Genomic DNA, 25,996 nt, shown 5'->3' on the forward strand with positions numbered 1-25,996 from the left:
ATGTTCTTATCATTACGAATTCATGTATTTTAAAATCTAATAATGAATCAAATGTTACAGGAATTTTAACAGCCCTGATAGAAGTCAAGCTTTCTATGGTCATCATAATGATCTTAATATAAAATACAAGCAACCATTTAATAGTATGTTGACTTCAATATTTCATAACAATTTTAATCGTTTGAATTTAAACCATGACTATAGATATTTTGTCTGCATATACATAACACGTTCTGGCCCAGTTTTACAATGATAGGTGCATTTTATAAATCTTAAAAATTGTCCATTTACACAATATTACAAAAAAATATATATATATATATATATATATATATATATATATATATATAAGTGAAAGTGAATTTCTCTGTGCTTTCTATATTAATATTCCTTCACTTAGGGCAGTTATATTAGTTTAAGAGTTGTTGTAATTTGTGCTTTATAAATAAAATAAATTTCATCACAACACGTATTGGTAACAATCCTTAAAAACTAATGTCCAAATAACTGTATCTCACTTCCATTCTCAATGACCGTGTAGTGTGAATTTCGAAAGCAAGTTTTTTAACTTGCCTAGATAGCCGAGCGGTCTAACGCGCTGTTCCTATACTGCTAGGAGACAGATTCCGTAGGTCGCGAGTTCAACCCCGGGCTGGGGCGGAAGTGAGTATCCTTGTAAAAGTGAATTTCTCTGTGCTTTCTATATTAATATTCCTTCACTTAGGGCAGTTATATTAGTTTAAGAGTTGTTGTAATTTGTGCTTTATAAATAAAATAAATTTCATCACAACACGTATTGGTAACAATCCTCTAAAAACTAATGTCCAAATAACTGTATCTCACTTCCATTCTCAATGACCGTGTAGTGTAGGGCAGCGTTGTGAGAATTCCATCGGCATCGAAAGCAAGTTTTTTAACTTGCCTAGATAGCCGAGCGGTCTAACGCGCTGTTCCTATACTGCTAGGAGACAGATTCCGTAGGTCGCGAGTTCAACCCCGGGCTGGGGCGGAAGTGAGTATCCTTGTAAAAGTGAATTTCTCTGTGCTTTCTATATATATATATATATATATATATATATATATATATATATATAAATTTCTTCATGGAAATAAAAAAAAGGTCAACATAAAAATATTGGCTGAGCTCATATATTCTATATATTAAACGAACCATGAAAAGGAAAAAAGTAGAGATCGAATCAGGTGACTTAGAGGAGAGAGCATTCCCTGTCGACCGATCACACCCGCCTTGAACCCTCTTCATATGTAAGGTAAATAGTATTAAGTAGATTATCAGATAATGATTTCTAGTAATGTATCTAAAAACGAATCCTTTATTCATGTTGCAATAGTTTGTCGTCTATTCCTCTTAGATCTCCCATGTTGCCTCTAGTACAATTATATACAAAAATAATTTTGTGTTGTCTACTGACCACCTCACCTGAATTAAAAGGTAAGTAGGTCAATGCCTCGATCTCAGAATTAACATATTTCTCCTCGACTGCCATCTACAATAAACTGAAATGACCACGTTTTGTACAAAACGTGTCCGGCACTTGAAACATCAAGATTCTTTTTATAGATGGGAGAAAAACTTTTTAAGTACTTTTGTATTTACGATATGCAGTGAATTATATTTTAAATTTTTTGTATCTTTATTCATTTATAGACTATTCCTTATAATTTATTCATTTATAGACCATTCCTTATAATTTACAACCACTAAAATTATAAAATTTGAAGCATTTGTAGTGATAATACCCATGTTATGAAATTAATAAAATGTGTTAAGCTAGATGAAAAAAGTACTTTTTAAGACATGCAATTATTAATCATAATTCAAAGTTATGTAAATGCAAATAACTTTAAAATGCTTCACAAGCCCAAGTCTAAGGGTCTCGATGATTTATTGTATAAAAATAATTTTTTTTAAATTTTTTTTTACGTAAGGGTTAATATCAATACCGAGAATAGTACTCGCTGTAATTGTTAATATCTACACATTCATATAATAATACTGAGTTATGGTATCAATTATATCCAAAAAGTAAGATAGTTTGTAAATCATTTCAACATTTTACTCACAATTTCATAAACAGAAGAGGAATGTAAGCAGATTCATCAAATCAAATAATAATCAACATATCTATTCGATCTGTTTTATTGAATGCTTGATTTGTTTGATTTTTCGCTTCCTATTTATTTTATGAAACACATTTAATATAAAAATTTAACAAGTATTGGATGATTTTTTGGTAATGTGAAATTCTTTGTAAAATGGCATTGTGAAGTATGGAGATATAAAACAGTAATTAAGCTCAAAATTCATCGAACCCAAGCAAATTACAAGCATCAAATACGTACTCTTTAAACAACACAATTGGGATCACGTGCCATTGGTAGCCTCCCATGCCGACCTGTCACATTCGCCATGTGTTCCTTGTCCTAATCGGTAAAATTCGTAGAAAATTCAATATTAGCTTTATATAATAATAATAATAATAATATATGAATTTATAAAGCGCTAAATATTATTAATTTAACTCTAAAGCGCTGTACAATAAAACGCAAGTAAACATAATTTAAAAGCTATGAAAACATATATAAAATATTAATCCATACTCATATATGTGCTCGGAATTATAACATTAAAATACTACAAATTACATACAAAATACAATTACTCCATCAATAAAACTCAATAAAAGAACATCATATGTGATTTATGATTTGCTGCTAAAAATTGAGCACCTAAAATTTAAAAAGCTATTCTATAAAAATGCGTCTTTAATTGTCTTTTGAAAATATCCAGGGACTGGGCCTGCTTTATATCATTAGGAAGGTCGTTCCACAAAAATGCTGCTGCCCAACCAAGTCGACGTTCACCATATGTCTTCGTCCTGATCTTAGGAACAACTAACCGTGATGTTGACTCAGATCGCAGTGCTCTGGTCGGCTTGTATTCCATTATAAGATCTTTGATATACGATGGAGCCAACCCGTGTAAGGATTGGTAGACATATGTCAAGATTTTATATTGTGGACGAAAAGAAACAGGTAGCCAATGAAGATCAGCTAGGATAGGTGTAATATGCTCCCGTTTCGATGATCTTGTAACTAAGCGAGCTGCCGTGTTCTGGACTTTTTGAATCCGGTCTAGTAAGGCCTTTGACACTCCATATAGAAGGCAGTTCCCATAGTCCAGCCTGGCAGTGATAACGGCATTCACCATGGTCTTGCAGGCTTCTTTTGTTAGAAAGCGCCGTATTCGTCCAATATTGCTTATTTGAAAATAGCATGACTTGACGACCGAGGATACCTGTTTTTCCATAGTAAGGTGTTGATCGAAAAATGCACCTAGATTTTTTACGCATGGCACGCTTTCAATGATATTATCACCAACTTTTAGTTGTAATGTTGGCAGATACTTCTGGTGTTGCTTTGTGGAGAAGATTATTAGCTCGGTCTTTTCTTGGTTTAGTTTGAGTAGGTTTGATGTCATCCATGAACCAATTTCAATAAGACACGCTTCAAGTCGAGAAAAGTAATTGTTCCAATTTTCCAGTGGTCTTATGATCATGTAGATTTGTGTATCATCTGCATAGCAGTGATATATCATTCCATGGCGGTGGCATATGATTCCAATGGGTTTGGAGAAGAGGCAATACAATTTCGGTCCGAGTACAGATCCTTGGGGGACCACAAAAGGCAGCTGTCTAGACTCTGATCGGACGGATCCAATTGTGACACATTGTTTTCTGTTCTTGAGGTAAGACTTGATCCACTCAAGAGCTCCATCACGGAAACCATAAGACACAGTAAGGCGTTGGAACAATATATTATGGTCAATAACATCAAAAGCAGCGGATAAATCCAGAAGGACAAGGACTGCTGAAGATTGTTGGTCTAGGGCTGTCACAATATCGTTGTGGACCTTGATGAGGGCCGTTTCCGTGGAGTGCCTGGGACGATATGCCGACTGAAGTGGATCGCGAAGAGAATTCGCATCCAAATGGGCATCAATCCTACGAGCCACAACTTTCTCCAATATTTTTGAGATAAAACTCAAGTTCGATACGGGCCGATAGTTTTTCAACACTTCCTTATCTAGTCCAGGTTTCTTAAGAAGTGGACGAACTATGGCCTCCTTCCAAGCAGACGGAAAAATTCCCTGATCGAGAGATGCATTAACGATTTCTGTGACAAGCGGTATTACCGGATCCAGGCACTTTTTCAGTAGCTTTGTTGCAATTGGATCCAGTTCGCATGATTTACTGGGTGCCTTCATTATTAGTGATCGTACTTCATCTTCAGTGGTACGTTCAAAAGCAGCTAATAGAGGCCCATGATAGTATACGTCGGTGTCTAAATAGCTGTCTTCTTTTTCTGTTTTTTGTTTAAGTGTCTCTCTGATGGATGTTACTTTGTCTATAAAAAACGTTGAAAATTTATTTGCAAGATCTTCATCTGATGGTGATGTTGGTAGGGGACTCTCCTGATTCTTACCCATCAATAAATTCGTCACCCTAAAGAAGTTTTTCAGATCATATCTACATTCCTGAATTTTAGTAGAATAGAATTCTTCTTTTGCCTTGTGTAGTAATTGGCCTGTTTGCTTACATTCCGCTTTAAAAAGCTGGTGATGTATTTCCAGTTTAGATCTACGCCAACGTCTCTCCGTTCTCCGCTTCTGTTGTTTCGCTGTCCTGAGCTCGTCTGTGTACCACTCTGTGTTAGCTCTTACAAGAATTGACTTGCTAACAAGAGGCGCATGAGTGTTTAGAATATGCGAGAGGCATTTGTTGTACCCTTGTACTAAATGGTCAACAGACGTGTTCTCATTTCGTGCGGATTCATCTTGTAGTTGATTTTTGATATCTCTACTCATGTCATGTATGTTGATATTCTTGAGCCTTCTAAACGTAATCTCTTTACGTTGATGTTGTGGCTTTCTGCAGTTGAACGTTGCATGTATAGCATAGTGGTCACAGCACAAGTTTCCTTTCACATCACTCAATGAAGGATTTTTGACTTGAGGACGTGAATGTAGTATTTCACTAGATGATCGTGTGATAAGCAAGTCTAGGATATGTCCGTGAACATGGGTCGGCTCGTCCACGTGTTGTATAAGGTTGCGATCATCAAGGGATTGTAGCAACCTGCTTGCCTCAGGATCACTACGATTGTCTACGTGAAAATTGAAATCACCTTTGATTACTAGGTCTTGGGGAAATATAGTATTCTGATCAAGATAGGTGTCCCATTCTGAGAAGAACTGACTGGTAGTTAAACCATTCACAGTAGAAGGTGGCGGTCTGTAAATGATACATAGATTCATTCTCATGTCTTCTATTCGGACTGTAACTTCTAGATGTTCGAATTGAGTGAAAATATCCGAACTTGTATTCAGAACGGTCACATCAATTCCCTTCTTAAAGACAAGAGCTATTCCACCACCACGGCGTCCACTGTTGCGATCTTGACGAATGATTTCGTAGCATGATGGTTTCAGTTCATTCACAACAGCTTCATCAACAGAGGAACCTAACCAAGTTTCAGTCAATGCGACTAAGTCAAGGTCCTCTGTAAGTATATAGTCACATATTGATAGTGATTTGTGTTTAACTGATCTGCAGTTAAGCGAAGACAATGAAAACAGCTTTGAACTTGGTCTTATGTTTTTCAATTTCACTTTCGTGAGTGTTTGAATTCTGTTTTCCACACCAACTTTTCTTGGTTTACCATACGTAATGCGAGTGTTTATCTTACACACCGCATCTGTACCGTAGGAAGTGTTTAGGTCAAAGATCTTTGGTCTTGACAAATTTGAATCATTTCGACTGTTCGGATAATCAATTCTCTTTACTCGATTTTGAATCAATGTAGGGATTGGGAGAGCTTCGCATGGTTCATCAGAAACTTTCAAGGAAGATGAAGGATTCCTTAGTGTATCATCGAAGATATACACCAGGTTATCTCCATTAACACCCAGTTGATGTCCTTCGTATCTCAACCGCCCACCACAGACAGTGTGGATATGCCTGATGACCCTGCGTCCAGCCTTCGTCCCCCTTCTGAAACGAGAAGTTTCCGTACGACCTGGTACACCAGCAACACATGGTCTTACAAAACACATCGTACGACAAACTATATTTCTAAGTTGAGTACGAAAATATGTGGAACGACTTAAGACACAATGGAAACACAAGAATAAGATAACTCGTACCAGTAGAGCCAGAATAAAGTCACACAGAACATATATATCTAAAATGAGTACGAAAGTATATGGAACGACTTAAAACACACCAAGAACACAAGAACAAGATAGCTCGTACCAATAGAATTACGATAAAGTCACGGTTCAATGAACATAATAACCAAACATTTTTTAAAAATTACTAAAAAAGCAAGGTTTTTGAGAAAAATGGAAATCTGCTCTTGATTAAAAAGGCTATTACACAAATGCACAACAAATCTTAAAACTGTAACTATAGCAATAAAGGAGAAAACAAGCTAAATAGTCAGAGGTGGAGCTGCCATGTCATAGCGCTAACACACTCATGTACAGAATGTTTCTCAGCATTTTTTAATGAAAAACTGCATTTGCTCACAAGGATATTATATCGACCACAGAACAAGCCAAATGATAAAGTTAAAGTGGATGGTTGATATATCTGTTCTATCAGATTGTAGATTGTTTGTCCATAACTTAACTAGTTTAAGAAATTGTTAGCACGTAGACCATGGCTCTTGAGTGTGTAATTGCCTGATAGACAACATAGTCATTTTTTGTAAGTAATAAATCGATGTTCATTTTCGTGAAAGAAACGTTCGAATTTGCAGAATAATGAACAAGATGAAATATTGACGATAGTTAGAGATATTTTGAGTCACTTTGTCCTTTGTGATATAAGTAATATGTCAACAGAAAAGGAACATTGCTTCCAAGCTTTCAGGATGACGTTTGCTCAGACGATAAAAAAAAATCAACTTATAAATAGGAAAAGCACCTATTGTACATTGTAGACTTATATTTGACAATTTATTATTCACTTTCAAATCACTAGGTCAATGCCCTTCTTTTCATGCTAGTGGCAGCTGCGTTTTCCACGGAAAATAGCACAATTTTTTCACAATATGAACAAATTTTTTTAACAGAATATTTACCCTAACCTTAACCAAGCACTTTAACTTATGAAATAGTGTAGAAACGATCAAATAATATGATGCCAGATATTATTCTTGCACATTATTTTGAAATTCTTCACTTATTTGATATTTAAAAAGTGAGGTTTGACACATATTTACAATTTTACAAGATGATATTTACGAACAAACAAATAGAATCGTAACTTTATGAATGACATTGCAAAAAATAAAAGAATAAGGAGTGTCGTTAAATTTGTTAAAAAGACATGTTTTATATTATAATTGATGAACACTGTTATGATTTTGAGAGGGAAACCTGATTTGTAAAAATATTTTCTTTATATAGAAATACATATATGCAGATATAGATATATAGATATATAGTACAGTGTATATATAAAGATATATCCTGGTGAGCTTGAGATAAAAGATACCACAGAGTCTGACACATCTGTTTCATACTTGTATATTTTACTTGAAAAAGACGTTAATGGTAAACTAACAACCAAGCTCTATGATAAACGTGATGACTTTTATTAACTTTTCTATCGTCAACTTCCCTTACCTATGCAGCAATATACCTTCATCACCTGCATACGGAGTTTACATATATCAGTTGATTCCATACACTAGAGCATGCTCTACGTATGAACAATTTCTAAAACGAGGTAAATTATTGACAAACAAGTTGATGAAACGAGACTATCAGCAGTCTCGTTTAAAGTCATCACGCAGCACAGTTAAGGTTACAGTAAGGAGGCGTGGCCTTATTTGTACGGGAAATGTTTTCTATGGCGTCACACAAAATATAAGGTCTTCAAAATATCACAAAATGTAATTTTTTGCTATTTCAAACTGCTGCATAGCTGTAGACTACATAAAACTTATTATTACCTAACCTACTATATAAATTATAATTAGGCATTTTGAACTGTTTTACTGTTTACTTTATGTTTTTGCGTGATCATGAAACAGTGAACTGTTGACCGGTCCACAGAATGAACTGTTGCCTGTTTAAAGCGTCATCGTGATATTCAAGCGTTTTGATGATCACGACATCACTATTTACCTGCTCTATAATTAATCAAATTTAAATAAAACACACAAACAGTCAATTTATCAAGTATTACTTTAAATTAAAAATATTGATTTAATCTTTACATTATGTGTTTAGCTAATTAATAGACAAGTATGTGAATAAACAGTTTTGAAAACTTTTTATTGATTGTTTGTGTGTTTTTATTCCAATTTAATTAATTATATAGTAGGTTAGGTAATAAAACACTTATTCAATGACTATTCGGTGAAACAGTCAAACTGTTGTCCCTCGGTAGTGGGGGAGACCTGGAAAACTGTTGCCCTCGGCCTTCGGCCTTCGGCCTTGGGCAACAGTTTCCCAGGTCTCCCTCACTACCTCGGGACAACAATTTGACTGTTTACCTCGTAGTCATTAAATAAGTGTATACTATTACATGCAGTTTTGTTGTTTGTTAAATCCCACACAACAATATATAAACGGTGCATTGATCGCAATGCAGTTATCAATGTGACGTCATCTCGCAGCACCTTTCACAAACTACATATCGTGTTGAAAAGGATTATAAATTAAAGTAAGATTTTTAACTTTGTTATGCCCTTGCAACATTGGAATTTATAGATGACTTCTAAAACGCGAGTATAATTGCTAAAATCATGTGACTTCGACATCACATGACAAGTCTAAATAAAAAAATCTAAATCTCAACATGTAGATTTGAACCACATTACATTTTGTTGATATCAGTGAAGTCCTAAATAAAATCGCCCATCCCTATAAAGTATGTAATTTTTATCTTAAAAAATCGCCGATAATTCTATTTGTAACCTTAACTGTACTGCGCATTTCGTAAGTTCTATGGTCGATATAATGACCTTGTCGGCAAAAACAATGTTTCATTAAGTCAAATGCTGGCTGACGTTTTTCATACTAATTGTTAGTCCATTATTTATACACTGAATTGACGACGGATTTTCCCGTTATTTTCCGATCATGACAATGAGCACACGGCGGGTGTGACCGGTCGACAGGGGATGCTCACTCCTCCATGGCACCTGAACCCACCTCTGATGTTTTGGGGGTACGTGTTTGCTCTGCTTCTATTTTGTATTGTTTTATGGACTTTGATATTGAATACTGTTCGTTATCTCCATATCCTTCATTATAAGCCTTATTTAACGATGCATTTAGCATTCAAAAAAAGAAATTCACACAGAAGTGTTTCTTTATAGAAAGTCATCACTCGTATTTTCTTTAAATAATATGAACAAAATTCTAAAAATACTTTATCGGTTTCATATTTGGATATTTTACAAGAAAAATACTTTAAAGTAAGTAATTTTTGTGATATGATTTTAATTCCCTTTATTTAAGCAATATACTCTTATCATATACATATTGGATTAATGTTTCTCAGTTGATTTGATACCACCACATGCTCTTAATTGATAAACAAGTTAATGAAACATTCATTTTCTTCTTCACCCTATAAATATAGTCCTGCTTGACACGTTATTACAGGTGACGTATATACATGTATATTATGAATATAGTTTATAATGAGGACCTTATATCACTTATTTAAGGTCCCCGGAACCCGGATCCTTCAACTGGCATCCGAATTTCATAATATTGTGGATTCTGGTGAAGATTACGTCAGGAGATGGGCCAGGTATGAATAAGAAGACGTTGACACTGTGTCAGAATGGATTAAATGTATCAGATTCATGTTAAAATCGCGTATTAAACGACTGAGGGGCAATATAAAAACCATTTATCCTTCTGTATTCAATAATCCAGAAGTGAAAAAAAGAAGGCTCATTATAACAAGAGGCCCAGGGGCCACATCGCTCACCTGAGCAATCGGCTAAGAAAAAGCACACATCAGATCAGAACTGAAAGTTTACCAAGGGGGGGAGGGGGCTTGAATTTTAAACCCCCCCGGGGGGGGGGTCATGATTAGAACAAACTTCAATCTACACTACCTGAGGATGATTCCCTATAAATATTACTAAGCATGGCTTTAAAGTACTTGAAAAGAAGATTTTAAAAGTTTTCCCTAGATATTCCTATGTAAAACTTTTATCGGCCATTATGGCCCCACACTACTGCCGGGGGTCATGATTTCAACAAACTTGAATCTACACTACCTAGGGATGATTCCACAGAAGTTTCATCTTTCCTGTCTCAATGGTTCTTGAGAAAAAGATTTTTCCTATATATTCCTATGTAAAACATTGATCGGCCATTTTCGCCCCACCCTACCCCCGGGGGTCATGATTTGAACAAAATTGAGTCTACACTAACCAGGGATGATTCCACATGAGTTTCATCTTTCCTGGCCCAGTGGTTCTTGAGAAGAAGATTTTTCCTATATATTGCTATGTAAAACTTTGATCGGCCATTTTGGCCCCACCCTAACCCCAGGGGTCATGATATGAACAAACTTGAATCTACACTACCTGAGGATGATTCTATACGAGTTTCATCTTTCCTGGCCCAGTGGTTCTTGAGAAGAAAATTTTTAAAGATTTTTCCTATATATTCCTATGTAAAACTTTGATCGGCCATTTTGGCCCCACCCTACCCCCAAGGGTCATGATTTGAACAAACTTGAATCTACACTACCTGAGGACGATTCCACATGAGTTTCATCTTTCCTGGCCCAGTGGTTCTTGAGAAGAAGATTGATAAAGATTTTTCCTATATATTGCTATGTAAAACTTTGATCGGCCATTTTGGCCCCACCCTACCCCCAGGGGTCATGATTTGAACAAACTTGAATCTACACTACCTGAGGATCATTTTATATGAGTTTCATCTTTCCTGGCCCAGTGGTTCTTGAGAAGAAGATTTTTAAAGATTTTTCCTATATATTCCTATGTAAAACTTTGATCGGCCATTTTGGCCCCACCCTACCCCCAGGGGTCATGATATGAACAAACTTAAATCTACACTACCTGAGGATGATTCCACATGAGTTTCATCTTTCCGGGACCAGTGGTTCTTGAGAAGAAGATTTTTTAAAAATGCCATTAATTTTTCTCTAATTCATAATTATCTCCCCTTGGAAAAGGGCGTGGCCCTTCATTTGAACTAACTTGAATCCCCTTTACCCAAGGATACTTTGTAGCAAGTTTGGTTGAAATTGGCCCAGTGGTTCTTGAGAAGAAGATGAAAATGTGAAAAGTTTACGACAACGACAACGACGACACCGACGCCAACGACAACGACAACAGACAACGGACAAATTTTGATCAGAAAAGCTCACTTGAGCCTTTGGCTCAGGTGAGCTAAAAATTGTATTTTAGAAGAACTTGGTCTTAATTCTACAAGTGGTAATCCAACTTATACTCGTAGTTTCCTTTCTAAGGAAAAATTCTTCAAAATCATATGCCAGTTTTGAATATTTTAATATCCCCATGAACCAAAATGAATTTGAACTACCATATTTATGTTACAGTAAATATGTGAAATCAGGAATTTCATGTATTTCCTAAATCATTCAGTATGTACATGCATTTACTGGCCGTTTTCGTAAATACGTGTAATTGCTGAATAACTGGGAGACCCATGTACATACTTAAAATTATGTCAAATTTACATGTTTTTACTGAACTAAGCTTTAAAATATTCATTAAAGCAATATGAGCTGCAACTCTGATGTCAAATTTTTTTGTTGCAAAATTGTAAATAACTATTTCAATGACAGAAAAAAAATAACGTTAATAAACTTCTCTTGTTTATATTTGTGATTGGAGAACTATATATAAGCTTCGATTGAATCAAAATTACATTATGTCGTCCTGTACAATAATAATTCTTAAATAAAACTGCATTAATATTGGAATGTATACAGAAGTATTTCTTCTGCTTTATTTTAGTCTAATTGATCATAAAGGTTTAAGTTACATACAAATTTATCATAATAAAACATTTTAACAGCAAAATTAATTTTCAAAAATGCAGCTCATATTGCTTTAAGTAAACAAATACTAGTATAGTAGACTATGGATGTTTCAAAATATAAAGTAAAATTGGGAGCGCTTGAATATGATTTAGTTTATTTCGTATTTTCGTATTTCACTAAACCTCCTTTAAATTGTATGCTTTGATCAATACATTTCAGTTGTTTTTCTGCTTACATTATTTTATATTAAATACCGATTTACCTATTACACATGCCTGTGTGGAGCAGTGGTTAGAGCGTCTGCTTTAGAGTCGCGGTGTAAGGGGTTAATTCTCACGTCAACTGAGGGACTTGAAGGGGTATTGGGAGCCCGGTCCAAAAAATTGAGGTCTTGTAATGCATTAAGTGCTGGCACGAAAAAGATCCCTCACTGCTAAATGACCCTGAGTGCCGAGTATAGGACAAAATTTGCAGCTTTCCACCGGCAACTGGTGGCACCTCCATATGAGTGAAAAATTCTCGAGAGGGACGTTAAACATCAAACAAACAAACCTATTACATATGTACATATATACACATTAATACAACATATATCAAAATAAAATTGTTTTATTCCACGTAAGAAGGAGGGGTTGTATATATCCTGTAATCAAACTTTTATCTGTTCCTAAACTAACTGTGGGATTTTGAAGTCTTTCGTCATGTTATAAGCCTGTTACATATATGTCAGTAGACAATGAAAGATATAGTTTTTGAATAAGATTTGTTACCTTGCGCGGGAATTCATCTGGTTATACATAAATTTCCGATTCTGGGCAAGACTCATTGGATTGTCTTTCTAAAATTTCATTTAAGGAGGAATGCATTTATGTATTTCTATTCTCCTGTGTTGTTTTAACAGAAACTTTCATTAAACTAAACTCATACCCAATAGAGAACTATCTTTTAGAAGAATGCTTTTTAAGTGTGATAAAAAATATTTTATGAAGAAGAATTTTAAAAATATATATTTTTCTTCCTTTAATCAATTATCAATCTTTTGAAAATATCCTTTTCATGTATCTTCATTCACGCATTTTTTATTGTATTTCTGATCTAAAATGGATCTCTGATATTCATAAAGAAGCACTCATTTTTGAGCTTTCAACATCAGTATATATTTGAACCAATTTTTACATCATTTTTATTATAAAATTCATTAAAAATGTTTGAATTTTTAATGCTGACGTAGACGGTACTTCTGTTCATTCAAGTCTTACTTCTTTAAAGATATTACAGCAAATGAATGTTTTGCAATTTTAAGTTAATTCAAATGATATTCAGTGAAAATAAATGTAGTTTTTCTACATTGAACCATTGAAATTGTAAGGGTGGAAAATACCTTAAAGAAAAGTTTCATCACTGAAATACTGACTTTGGCTTTGTTATATTATACTAGTATGTAATACATATGTTATAAAGAAACAACAGAAGAATTGTTTCAGGGTTTTAAATTTACTGTCAATAAATGCAAAAAGAATTGTATGAATATCTAGTAAAACAAGAAATGTCAGTAAGCCATTTTAGTTATTTAAATTAAGAAAAGTATAAAAATAACTTAGTTAAATTATGTTGTGATATTGAAAACTCATTCCAGAAAATGAAAACAGTTTTTTTTAATAATGCATTCTTATTTATAAAGTTTTACGTATTTAAAATTATATTTGTTCACATGATATGCTTACTGATATAAACATTGAATATACTTTGCATCTGTTCATATTTTTATTCATATTTTAGATTATTTCACCATAACACAGTCAGTAAATACGTGTAAAAAGTATTAAAAAATTCAGTAAATACGTGTATTTCGTAACTGAAAAGAGTAAATACATGTATTTCCTAATATTCAGGAAAAACATGAAATTCCTGATTACACATATTTACTGTACCATATATATTGGATTCCGAAACTTCATAAGAATCCTTACAGACAAAGATAAATAGCGGATTCCAGTATATGTTTTACCAAGCATCTTTCTTTACTCCTCACCAAGATATCAACAGTAGTGAAGGAGAAACTTCAAGAGTACTTTTCAACAATATATTCAAAAAGTGGTGTAAATCAGGTGTGGATGCTTAAAAATTCCAAAGAACGTTTGGTCAATTTGAAATCACAAGATTTTACCAAAATCAATAGCTTTTCAACTTTATACACAACCATTCCCCACGATAAATTAAAGTTCAGGCTTTTCGATATCATTGACAGCTGCTTTTTAAATAAAAATGAAACTCGAAAAATTGCTTACCTTGTCATTGGTCATTTGAAAAATTATTTTTTAAAAAAGTATTCTGACTGTATACACAGATACTCTGAAGTCGACATCAAAAAGATGCTTGAGTTTCTGTTTGACAATATCTATGTTGTTTTTGGAGACCAGGTCTTCCAACAATTTATTGGAGTTTCCATGGGTACCAATTGCACCCCTTCATTAGCAGACCTATTTTTCTATTCATAGCAAGCAGAATTCATACAAAATCTTATGAGTGAAAAGAAGAAAACACTTGCTGTGGCCCTTAACTCCACATTTAGATATATCGACGACGTATTGTCAGTTAACAATGGTAATTTCCATTCCCATGTCGATACGATATATCCTGATGAGTTTGCTTTAAAAGATACCACAGAGTCTGACACATCTGTTTCATACTTGGATATTTTACTTGAAAAAGACGTGAATGGTAATATCACCACCAAGCTCTATGATAAACTTGATGACTTTAACTTTTCTCTCGTCAACTTTCCTTACTTATGCAGCAATATGCCTTCATCACCTGCATACGGAGTGTATATATATCTCAGTCGATTCGATACGCAAAAGCACGCTCTACGTGTGAACATTTTCTACAACTAGGTAAATTATTGACAAGCAAGTTGATGAAACAAGAATATCAGCTGTCTCGTTAAGATTCATCATTTCGGAACTTTTATGGTCGATACAATGACCTTGTCAGCAAATACAATTTATTATTAAGTCAAATGCTGACTGACGTTTTTCATACTAATTGTTAGTCCATTATTTATACACTGAATTTCAACGGACTTTTCCGTTATTTCACGATCATGACAAGGAACACACGGCGGATGTGACCGGTCAGAAGGGGATGCTCACTCCTCCATGGCACCTGTTCCCACCTCTGATGTTTCGGAGGTCCGTGTTTGCTCTGCTCCTATTTTGTATTGTTTATTGGACTTTGATATTGAATACTGTTCGTTATCTCCACATCCTTCTCACCGGCGATATGTTTCGGGAATGATAGAAAATTAAAAAAAAAATATCGAAAACTTAAAATAGGATATTAATTATCGTTTTAAAAACCCTTCCAATAAAGGATACGTTCTGAAAAACAGTAAGAAAAGAGCAATAACTCTAATCTTTTTATTTTCAAGTACAGGGTCTAGAAGAAAATTATTTATAAAATCTATGGACGATAAATCAAATTGTCATCATTTTTATACGTACCTCTGTCTATACTAAATTGAATTTTGACGTTTTGCAAGGAACTGATAAAATATTATACTTAAATTGTTCCTTCATCTGTTTAAATTTTATTTTCATTTACGTTCTTTTTCATTTATTTTAATTTCTTCACAAGATTATATTTTCCTCTCTAATAAGCGCGAAAAATTTTAGATTTAAAAAATCTGAAAAATATTTTAATTGCTTCTTTTACAGACTTCAAACTTTAATTTCTTCCACTTTTTGGTCAATGTTTTTTCTCAATTGTCAATTTTATTTTCTAAATTATGGAACATATTGTTGTTCATGTAAGGTCAAACTGTCTAAGGATGACGTGTTTACCTGGACAATACACAGGACTATGGACGAACGTGATGGTCAGAATGGGCGTAAGTATTTCTTTAGGGCATCTGATCCCACATATTGGGACTAAGGCTCTTTTATCACTATGTATTGCTTATACAGTCTATTAGTTTGATCACGGTTCATCACATTTCCCCTGTTCTTTCAAAGATAATTTGATTCGCACAGAAGAACAGCCTTTACTTTAAGTCAATTACAAAATAAAAAGGATGACAATAAGAAGCAGGGATCGATCTAAAAAAAAATTATAACAAAACATATCTGTGAACAGGGTATAAACACGGACACAGAGGTTGAATGAGGTGCCGAGGAGAAGTGAATATCCCTTGTTTATTAGACACACCGGCATTGGCTTTCCGTATTAATATGTAACATTAGTAGACGGAATATTCCGAAGTCAAATTTACTACCAAAAACAAGGAATAAAATTGACATTATACAAGTCAGCCAAATTAAACACGACCCAGTGAAAGATTATGTTTGCTTATTAGGTCATTACAAAGGCCATAGGATATATGTAAGCTTGACTTTAAAGGAGGCTGTTAAAATCCCAGCAACTTGAATTTATGGTTGTGTGTAAAAATCTTACAAATATAAAAATTACATAAGCATCTGCATTCGTACAAAGTAAATAAATCCAATTGTTGCTATTAAAACTTTTTTCTTTTCTAAAATATTTCCACTACAAATATATTAATTACATACACAGAAGTTTCAATCTCAACCATCAACATATTTGCAAATATTCAAAAATGGATTCACACTAAGAATTAAATTTTTTTAAAAATAAATAACTTTAAATGACTATATATAGCGTGTGAGATATATGGTGGAAATGGATTGGTACACATATGAGCATTTGTTTTCATTAATCTCATTTCTTAATTTTTTTTCTCTTTATTTGTATATGTGCAACATATTAAGAGTTATACCGGTGTTGTATAGTAGCCTTTCCCCCTAGCCATCTTTCCCCCCGGAAACATGGCTATATAGTAGTTTTTCCCCCCGGGAAAATGGCTATATAGTAGATTTTCCCCCATGGAAAGATGGCTATATAGTGGGATTTCCCCTCTTTTATAGCCAAATTACCCCCAGGGAAAACCTACTATATAATACATTTTTTTCATTCCGGTTAAGTTTATGGAGGACCATTCTTTGTAATAATAAAAAATTAAATTTAGTTAAAAAAGGGAAAAAAAGTCCTTAAATTCATAGCACGTGTATACATGTATTTGAAATATATAATTCATGTACGTTGTATAATTTAAGTTTTAAAATAGTATCCAAGTAGTTCGATGAATTGCCTGTATGATAAATTCTTTCGTTTATACAGTTGACAATAAACACTTTTTCGTTCATTAATGTATGCAAGTACATATATGTAACGTAAGTCACTGTTCAAAACATCGATTTAACGTCAGCTTTCCATAAACAATTTTCAAAAATCTAAACCAAAAACTTAGGGGGAAACCCTACTATGGGGGAAAATATGAACTTTATGAAAAATTATATAGCCAGTTTTCCGGGGGGAAAAGCTACTATGGGGGAAAAACTACTATACAACACCGGTAATTTGTTCAGCGGAAGTTCCTTTATGCCTCAAGCTCTAAAAAGAATACATAGCCAATAGTAAAACTTTTACAATACATCAGTATTTGTTACCTTGAAAAAAGATAACACCGTGTTTTTTTTAAATATCAGTTACAAAAACAAAGAATGTGAACGACAAAACTTCATAGTACTTTATGAAAATTTAAATTCATAAAATATAAACAAATTGTACAGCATCGAAACGTACGTTTTTTTTTAATAAATTGAATATAAGACTTTTAGCCATCATGAAAAACTGTCTTAAAAAAATCGAAAAGTTAATTGCCTACATTGATATTGTTCCTCAAAAAATATACCATGTTAAAATTACACTGATTCTTCACATATAAGTAATTTGAGGTTCGTATTAAACATTGGTGAGAGTTAAGTGCTTTCTCATAAAAAAAGACTTTAAACCACAATCTGATATACAAAAAATAAATACATAAAACTAATCTGGATAGAAAAAAGAAAAAAAATCAATAATCCTTTGAATTTTTTTTTTAAATCACGTTTCATGAATTCATAGTTAAAGGCATGGGGTCAATAAAATTTAAACTAGAGAACAATTTCATGGTGGATTTAAAGGACAAAAAAGTCATGTTTTTTCACTTTCTTGAAAGAATCCTACAAATTAAATTTAGGAAAAAGAAAAAAAAACACTTATTCTACAGAAAGAGAGAGCGAATTGAAATTTGTCTGTTTACTCAGATTGAATACACATGCAAATCTTTACAATCGTTCAGTAACTTTTAGATCAGCTATGATGATTACACTCCCCCACCTAGTTTTTCCCATGACGTCACAAAAGAAACCTGATCTAACCCTTCACTCTGAATCTCTCCTGTCTATTGAAGCATGACAATATACAATTAAATCTCGATATATTTACACGATATCCACCCAGCCGAAAAAGGTAAATTAAGATATTACATGTCTGTACCGAATCTTCCAATACACTATGTGTATTCAACGAATAAAGCAGAACACAAATGCGATGAAATAATATTGATAATTCTGTCCGGAATGAGGAAGTCTGACCAGTGGCCATGAACATGTCGCTCAGTCTGGTGGTGCTGTGTATCGTTATAGGAGTCAGTCGTTGTTGTTTTATCAATCCCTGTAACTTTGGCGGGTTTTGTCAGAATGGGGGCACCTGTTCTTTGAGGGAGGACTGTGTGGCCGTTTGTGAGTGTCCCCCGGGGTACTCGGGAGATAGATGTCAGACTTACTCTAACGGGTCCACCAATGACTGCGACTTGTGTCTGGAAAACCAAACCTGCGTCCAATCACAAAAGGGTAATAATAGCTGGTCTTGTATTACCATGACAACTACAACTGTTTCCTTGGTAACATCAGATACAGTGGATACCAATATTTCAAGGGAAGTTTGTTCCGTGGATTATGTAAACCGAACAAAGGCAGAAAGAACATGCCTTGGTTTTGAATGCACTTTTGGATTCTGCAATAAGAGTTACGAGTACGTTGGGGGTATACAAATGCTCACGGCTAAGTGTGTGTGTGACCCCGGAGCTACGGGGACAAAGTGCGAGTTTCAGTGTTGTCTGGACTGTGGCCACGGCTTCTGCCAGTACAGCATCAGTGAAAAGGAGCCGTTCTGTAACTGTGATCCTGAATATATGGGGGAGAAGTGTTCTGAACTTAGACCAGTCAAAGGTAATAAAACTAAAATGAACAAAATAGATTGTGTTTTAAAATATTTTTTTTTCATATTTCTTTGAATAATCTGGGTATTCCATTATGAAAAATTAAATGTTTGTCAAAGTTTTGCCTGTAAATTATAATAAAAAATTGTATAGTTTTTAATCCTACGGATTTTTTAGGATTTAAAGCAAAGTTTTATATAAAGGAACAAAAAGACGACGATCCTTTGCTTTTCCATTCCATAATTTAGCTAAAGATTTTATATTTTCGTATCTGCTTTATGAAGGTTTTATTATTTCAGTTTTTTTTTTACTTTTTTCCAGGACACCAGACCTCTGACCCGGGGTGGTTGTGGTGGCTTGTTGGCGGCTGTATTCTCGTTTTCCTCGTCCTAGTGCTACTGCTGGTGGCTGTTCCGTATTGTCTCTGGAAGAAGAGAGTCCTTGTGGTCATGAAAATCGCTTACTTCTTCCAGCCTTACGAGGACAACGGTAAGTCACAAAACCTTCCGAATGTTTAAAGTTATACGTTCTGTTTAGTTTCTAAACAACTCCATGTAACTTCAATTTTAACTACATTAAAATTAGTAAATTCGTGGCTAAGGGTTAGATAATGCGGAGTCTCTTTAATCGGGGGGCTTCACCTTCTGAATATACATCGTATATGAATATATTTTGAATAAACTATAAATATAGTGTCATAGTAACTGATTATAATAACATTGATTAAAATGAAATAAAACCATAGTACAACGAGATAAATAAAGTACATTTAATTTATTGTATATTAATAACTAGTGTGTATACAAGTCCAGTAGACCGTACCCGCCAGAGTGCGTCATTCATTATTTGTTCATGCTAGAGATGTCAACCCAGGTAAAAATGAGATCAAGATAAAATTGGAAAGTATACATTTAAATTGTCCCACAAGGATGATTCAGCTATCCGTGGTTACAAATCATTTGACATTTATTTTCTTGTTTCTTATTATGTAATTTGATGTACGTGACCATTATTGAAGATACAAAGAGAGAGAGAGCTGCATACTTGTAATTCGTCTTGTTAATTAAAAAGTTTAAATGGAAGGTATACATGAAAGCCTGACAAATAAAAACAATTAAATGAGATCAAGATAACAGTGTTTCACGGAGACAACTTAACATTAATTTGCTCCCGGTTATATGTTCATAACTCTATATAAATATTAACTTGTTTTCTGTGCTCGTGTCACTTCAAAAAAATTAATAAAAAATAGATCAATAAATCCGTCATTCTATAATTAATGCATTAACGGCCATTATAGGAAAATCATTGTCTGTTGATACTTCACCTGCCTCTGCACCTTACATAATTATGGCGAAAACAAAAAGATATGATTTGTAATTTTGTATCAATGCAAATGAAGGAGACCAAGACCAAAGAGGTTTTCAGGAATAGCTCAAATATTTTTGAAGAAATTTATGAAATAGTGTAAGCCTAGGTAACCGAACTTTATTTATTATAATGGAGAGAAAGAAACTAAGAGATTTCAAGGGTTGACCCAGAGAATTTTTCTTTATGGAGGGGATAGCATTTAGGGATTTCACTTGTGATTCACTTTGAACACCAACTACCAGTATATACAAGAGATAATTACGAAACGACAGCAACACATATCAAAACATACATTTATGTTAGAACTTCAGCATACATTTATAGAAATAACAGCATATAATCATAAAACCACATCGCATACATGCAAATATCAAAACGAAGCACAAAACTACGAAAGCGCATCATATTATCAAATATCCACTGCATATTATATAAGAATGACATGAAATAACAATCACATCATATTATAACAAATAAAATGACAGTATATAATATAAATAATACAACATCATTATAAATATTATAACAAATCCAAAGCAGTTGATTATAAATATTTACAGTATATATTATAAATAATACAGGACAAAAGTTATATTTTATGATATCACATCGCCCATATTCCTCCATCTTAAAATCACAGTGACGTGTGTGGATTTATGCCTCGCTTTATCACTTCTCGAGGATTCCTCGTATCAGTGTAGAGAACTCTGAAAACGTGTTGTTCGATGCTTTACTGTCAGTGATTATTGACAATTTGAAAATTAATTTCAGAATTTCGCATATGCAAACAATCCTATGGGTTTCCGTTTTCCATATTTGTATGTATATTTGACAAAATGTGGTTCTCGTAATTCATTGATTCACTTCTTTAAATTCTAAAAGGGCCAAATTTTAAGGAACCTCGATCATTTAATTGGTGTCATGATTTCATGAAAAGTTTCGATTCTGTGGAAGATTATGCCAGGCGATGCGCAAAACATGAAAAAGAAGACATTGACACGTTGTCAGAATGGATTTAATGTATCAGATGTATGTTAAAAGTCTTGATACCAACTATCCTTCTAGGTTCAATAATTCAGAAATTAAAAATGAAAAAGATGGATTATTTGATCATTAAGTACTAGGCACTGCTGACAAAACAGGTAACAACAGTGTCGTTGTTTGTAAGACTCATTGTTTTAATTGTACTTTTGAGGAACTGGGATTTAATTCCACAAATAATATTCCAACCTATACCCAGAGCTCCCTCTCTGAGGAGGGAATTATCAAAATAATATGTCAGTTTTGAATATTTTCAATATTCGAAAGTCAAAGAGAAATTGAATTGCAATATCTATAAAATTTCCAACAAACAAAGATACATTGTGGCTTCTAGTAAATGTTATACAAAGTCTTTTCTTTATTCCTCATTAAAAAAAAAAACAGTATGAAGGAGAAACTTCATGAGTACTGTGCAACAATATATTCGAGAAGTGGTGTTAATCAGATGTGGATACTACAAAAATCCAAAAATTTCGAACAATTTGAAAACACAAGAATTTACGAAAATCAACAGCTTAAAAACTTACGACTTTTAAACTTTATATACAATCATATACCGCAATGAATTAAAGTTTAGACTTTTTTTATCATTAACATAAAAATAATGGATATAAAATATTTGTTCTAAAACAACATGAGGTGCAACTCTTATATGGGATATTTTAATTGTAAATTGTAATCAATCATTTCAAGAACAAAGAAAAAAAGAACATTTATAACCTTCAGTTCTTTATATTTGCGAAAGAAGAACTGTTTTCTTATAAGCTATGATTAAAGCAAAATTACATTTTTGTCGTCCTGCACAATATTGATTTCTTAGATAACACAATATATACTATTTGTTCAGAGGTCTTTCTTCTGAAACAAATAAATTTTTACTTTAGTCTAAATGAACATTAAGTTTTTAATTTCAAACAAATTGATCATAAAACACATTTCAACTGCAATATAATTTTTTCCCCAAAAAGCAGCTCATATTGCTTTAAATTATAAAAGAAAAAATGAAAAAAAAACTTATATCAACCTCATTTAAAAATCGTTATCTGTATAAGTAAATATTGCAGTGCTTTTCTTACCTCATTTATATTTTATTTGTATTTGATGAGACTTCCTTAATACAATGGTTAATTGTCTTTATTGTAGATGATAAGGTCTGGGACGCCTTTGTCTCCTATAAATCGGCCGGTCCAGATGAGGACTTTGTGTTACACAAACTACAGCCTGTTCTGGAGGATCAGCTAGGGTTCAGGCTTTGTCTTCATTACAGGGATTTCGTCATAGGGGCAGGTAAGTCACCCCTAGGAGTAATAGCCCCCCAGTAGATATATACAGATGGATAATTTCTAGGATAGTCAAAATATTTATTGCCTTTACTAGATTACTGCGTTATTCAAACGATAGTATATCTTGAAATAAATTCTTTTTTGGCGATGTCGTCGTTAGCAATGTCAGAACAAAAGTTATCTTTCTTTGGTTAATTTACTGAACATTGCTCATTTTAATTTAGCTTTATTTAAATGTACACTGTATAACTTTAACGTCAATCACATTCATAAATTGGTCTATAATTTTTCTTTCTTTTAATCAGCATGAAAATATTAATGAAATATTTGTTGCATATTCTTTAAAAATAATAATAATTTGGCGGAAGAGTTGAAGTAAACACACGGGCCAGGCACCTGCGATGCTGTTTAATTCTGCTTGTTCATTTGTAAATTGCCCCGGCTATCTTAATGTCAGCAAATTGTAATCTAGATGTTTTGATAATTATTGAAGTGCCAAGACATGTTACGGTTACTGTATTTTCCCTGTATCTGAGATCTCTTAAAATGTAACAAAACGTTATCCATGAACGATATGAAATGAACTTTCTTTTTTTATAACAATAGATTAGTATTAAAAATAAACAAAGTTATTGACAGATGATTTTCTTAGTACTAAATCTTTTATCTTATAAATCCTTTTTCCAGGCTCCATTTATACTATAACAAAAAATAAACTACGGAGACGCAGAGGACAATGGATAGGTTGTAATATTTTTCCGCTATTTCACACGACGGGTGTGACCATGGCACTTGATCCGACCTTTGATGTATCGGAGGTCTGTGTTTGCTCTGCTCCTATTTCATATTGTTTTTTGGACTTTTGAGCTTGAATGTTGTTCGTTATCTACATATTCTAGTATCTTCGATGTAAAGACAATAATTTTTGTTGAGGAGACCTTTCTTATTTGCTTTCTCTGGAGAAATACTGTTTCTCAATGCTGAGATATGAATTCCTTCTCGAGTTAGCTTTTAGTGCATTTATTTATTTATTTATTCGAGAATCGCATTACTATTCGATGATTGGTCGTTTTGACGATAGTCGACTATTTGCTGACATTCCTAATACCCCCTCCCCTCGCCTAATTGCTAGATGAGGTCGGGTAACTAAACTCCCAAGTAGAAACATAGGAGCAGACAATTTATCTTAAATAGCTGAACCCGATACTCAAGTAACGAATATGTGTGCACTGAATATTAAAAAAAAAACACTCATTTTATTTTGCAGCAATATTTGAAAACATCATTGAGGCAATCAACAACAGTAGACGGACCATTTTGGTTTTATCTCCACGTTTCCTGAACAGCGAGTGGACACGCTATGAGTACCAGGTGGCGCTTCAGGAGATGTTAAAGAAAAAACACAGAATCATACCCGTGATCCTCGAAGATATATCTGATGTTGAAGATATTGACGAGACTCTGAAGCAAATCTTGTCTTCTATAACCTACATAAAATGGCCAGACACGGAGAAGAAAGAAAAACATTTCTGGAAAACTCTCCAGTTATCTCTTCCAAAGAGGAGGATGGAAATAAGCTCGGGTTCGGACAGTACAGGGGTCAGAAGCCCGGGTTCGGACAGTACTGAGGTCAGCTGTATAGAACCCCCGAGTCCAGTAGACAGCCAACCAACTAGTCTGTCCTCAACTGACAATGTGATAAACAGTCCATCAAAAGATGTCATTTCTGACATCAATGGCGTGAATATAGAGGTCATCACTGACTCCTACATATATAATAACATCGCATACGTAAATAACATTGAAAGATCCAAATCCAGCACAATAACAAACTCGAGTAAAGATCCAAATCTTCAGTTTCTTGGGGAAAAGCTATGACAGTGTTGTCGTAAGATATTGTCAAAAGGGAATGATGGAGTGAAATATTTGTGGAATGAATTCCCAGATGCTATAGACAGCGGGAATAATCAAGATTATGTCTATTTTTTAAAAAATACTAATTCAGGTTAGCTCCCTTTCAATGGTTCTAACATTATGATGGATCTGAATTTAAAATAACAAGCATGTATTTAAATTTCAGACTGTTTTCGATATTAAGAAACACAGTATCGTATTCTCAAAGTTTTTAAGGTGATCCTATAAGGAAACGCATCAAATTTAACAGTCAAGAATTTGGTTCATCGTCACGTTACCACATGTGGAATGAAAACATGTTTAACTGCTATATCAAAATAAGACTTGGAATCAAATATCACGTGCATTAATGTTTTAAAGTACTGTGAAATCACTATTTTCCTGTGGGTTTAATTTTCGTTTGGTTTTCAAGGCATGAAGAGACCCACGAATTTATGTCCACCACGAAATGAATTTTTCACATATATTACTACTGAACAACTCTTCAACCACGAAATCAAACCACCAGGAACCAATGTTTTTCTCAATCCACGAAAATTTTATCCCTCGAAAGTATGTAATTTTACAGTATCTTACTATCTTGGCTTTCAAAGAGGACAAAGAGTTAGTTTTACCAAAGAATTATACTTCATGGCAAACAAGATTTTCATGAGTTATTACTGGAATGTTATACTATCTTTGTTTTCTCTTTTTTCCCATTGTCTGCCATATCATAATAGGTATTTTAGCTGTATACAAACATTGTGATGTAAATAAATTTATCTAAATTAAATTGTTGTACAATACAATCAGTACTTTTATCACCTGTAGGTATCTAAGAGAAGGAAAGAAAAGTCATTGCAGGAAGCTGGTTGTAAAAAACATGTTTTATATCAAAATAGCGATGGTAGAGTATGATATTCTTTCACTACTCCCAGTCTATTTCGGTTATTGGGCAGGGCCAAACATTTTCAATTTAGAGGGCATAATCAAAAATTAAGGAAAATGGCAATGTTGTTGTGTATAATGAAAAATATTAAAACTTTAATCCAGAAAAATAATTATATTCAGAGTAGAAATGTTAGAAAGCAAAACCCCTTCACAAGTATCGTCATTCCGCGCTAAGTGTTGTGTACAGAGTTTAGCAAATTGATCACACTCGTGAAACGTACACATTTTTTGTAAGCCGGACA

The 25,996-nt window shown here is 33.6% G+C and overlaps 1 protein-coding gene across 2 annotated transcripts; it reads left to right on the plus strand.

Moving 5' to 3' along the window:
* Window positions 1-18,485: 18,485 nt before the first annotated feature.
* LOC134279584 (uncharacterized) lies at window positions 18,486-25,583 on the plus strand. Of its 2 annotated transcripts, XM_062761994.1 has the most exons (5): window positions 18,486-19,225; window positions 19,537-19,704; window positions 22,771-22,914; window positions 24,178-24,509; window positions 24,540-25,583. In XM_062761994.1, the coding sequence occupies exons 1-5, from the start codon at window positions 18,598-18,600 to the stop codon at window positions 24,786-24,788; spliced, it is 1,521 nt and encodes a 506-aa protein (XP_062617978.1). In that variant the 5' UTR covers window positions 18,486-18,597; the 3' UTR covers window positions 24,789-25,583. The 2 variants fall into 2 exon arrangements, with proteins under 2 accessions (XP_062617978.1, XP_062617977.1); XM_062761993.1 differs by having other exon boundaries at window positions 24,178-25,583.
* Window positions 25,584-25,996: the final 413 nt, after the last annotated feature.

The sequence above is a fragment of the Saccostrea cucullata genome, unplaced genomic scaffold (assembly GCF_032062105.1).
Source record: "Saccostrea cucullata isolate Sc308-1 unplaced genomic scaffold, CSIRO_AGI_Scuc_v1 ctg353, whole genome shotgun sequence".
Taxonomy (NCBI): domain Eukaryota; kingdom Metazoa; phylum Mollusca; class Bivalvia; order Ostreida; family Ostreidae; genus Saccostrea; species Saccostrea cuccullata.